General features: G+C 42.3%; 1 protein-coding gene across 2 annotated transcripts in view; it reads left to right on the forward strand.

Moving 5' to 3' along the window:
• Positions 1–1,978, forward strand: part of LOC107708172 (metabotropic glutamate receptor 4-like) — a 127,721-nt gene that overhangs the window by 84,492 nt on the left and 41,251 nt on the right. For both annotated transcript variants that reach the window (XM_016512342.1, XM_016512343.1), the window contains exon 6: positions 1,344–1,544. In XM_016512342.1, the coding sequence (XP_016367828.1) occupies positions 1,344–1,544 (201 nt within the window). The remainder of the gene's footprint in view (positions 1–1,343; positions 1,545–1,978) is intronic.

Here is a 1,978-nt window from a genome sequence, read left to right on the forward strand (position 1 = left end):
CAGTTAATGAAGAGCACTTCTAGATCTGAACAGCACATCTTCTTTAACACAGTTACATCTGTACACAACCTGTCATTGATGTAAAAGCATGTCCCGCCGCTGCGCGATTTCCCCGTTGATTCTGCGTCGCGGTCCGCTCTGAACAGCTGGAAACTCTGCAGATTTAACGCGTTGTCCAGTAGGGCGTCATTCAGCCAGGTTTCCGTGAAACACAGAGCAGCAGAGTGTGAGAAATCCTTATTTGTCCGGGAGAGCAGAAGGAGTTCGTCCGTTTTGTTGGGTAGAGAGCGGAGGTTTGCTAGATGGATGCTAGGCAATGGCGTTCAAAATCCGCGCTGCCTGAGCTTCACGAGCGCGCCGGCTCTCTTCCCCCGTCTGCGCGTCCTGAAGCGTTTGATCAGCGCAGCTGCTCCGCCAACTACTATATCCAGCAAAACATCAGAATAGTCGAAAACCGGTAATATATCGGGTGATGTGTAGTGCCGAATGTCCAGCAATTCGTCTCTGGTGAAACTGATTGCAGGGATATAACTAAAGACAGGACAAACTAACAAAAACAACTGCAGAGCACGCCACGGAGGCCACCATCATCATCGGCGTCATCTTTGATCTCATCGAGAACCTTGATGAAAATTTGCAATACTTTTTGGCAGAATTACATCCTGTGTGTTTAAAAGCCAGGTTTAGTCATTGCTCAGGAAGTTGCTTTTTTGTGGACTAAGCCTGTGTGTTCTTAGCCATGTGATTAATTTATGTAGGAACATCCTTAAAGTCTACTTTACTCTACTTTCATGCAACTGAAACAAAATATTTCCTTAATGCATTCTGAACAACATGTGGTGTTGTTACTGGCAAGCTGAATAAATTTGTGTATAAAATTAAATTGATTACATTTTTGTATAAAGTGCATCACCCTTGATAAAACTGTAACACCACTGTGCACAGCGCTTGTTAAAGAAACAACACGCTCTAAATTATTATATTTTGAAAAGTCTTCTTAGTTGGTAAATGACAAGTGTGTTCCTCTGGCTATTTTTCTTTTATTTTAGATGAGAAAAGCCCCAAGTAAAGACAATTTCAAAACATTTTATTATTTTATGTTTTATTTCTTTTATTATTTTATTAAATTCAAAAATTCTCCCAAAGTGTTGCCTCGAGCTCACAGCTGATTGGTTGATTATTAGTGAAGACTCTGAGGTGGCAAGGAACTTTGACACATTCAGTGTGGAAAGCATCAAGCTGTGCAACATCAGTCTCTTCCATTGCTCTCCTGGTGTAAGTGTGAAAATGAAGAAGTGACACTTCAGTCGATGTTGATGCAAACTTTTTCTTTTGTCTGTCAGATCAAGAGAGGATTGGAAAAGACTCGTCCTACGAGCAAGAAGGAAAGGTGATGTTCGTGATTGATGCAGTGTACGCAATGGCGCACGCCCTCCACAACATGCACAAAGACCTCTGCCCTGGCAAGGTGGGACTCTGTTCCAAAATGGACCCAGTTGATGGAACCCTCCTGCTAAAGTACATCCGCAATATCAAGATAGCAGGTAAGCGGTTTACCTTCACTCTAAAAAACACTGGGTTAAAAACAACCCAATTTGGGTTGTTATTAACCCAAGTGCTGGGTAAATATAGGACAGAACCCATCTTGGGTTGCTTATTTAACCAAGCATAATGGGTTGATTTAACCCAGCTAATGGGTTTATTAATTTTTTTTTAATAGGCTATACATATTGCCTATATTTAAACTCGTTTAACAAACATTAGAAGAAAAATTCAACATCAAACAGAAGTCATTCACGTGTGATCGACCAGTCTCCGTTATTCTGTTTCCACCGTAACGGCACTGGTTCTCGTGCCCGAGCTGGAGTCGTGTTTGGCGGGGAACTGCTAACGGACCGCCGCCCAGCGTTTCACTCTAGCCGAAACATGCTGTGACTCCATAACCTGCCAATAAACAAACAATAAACAGCTCTGAGGA

Source organism: Sinocyclocheilus rhinocerous, unplaced genomic scaffold (genome assembly GCF_001515625.1).
Source record: "Sinocyclocheilus rhinocerous isolate Xijiao unplaced genomic scaffold, SAMN03320098_v1.1 scaffold113, whole genome shotgun sequence".
In the NCBI taxonomy this organism is placed as follows: Eukaryota; Metazoa; Chordata; class Actinopteri; order Cypriniformes; family Cyprinidae; genus Sinocyclocheilus; species Sinocyclocheilus rhinocerous.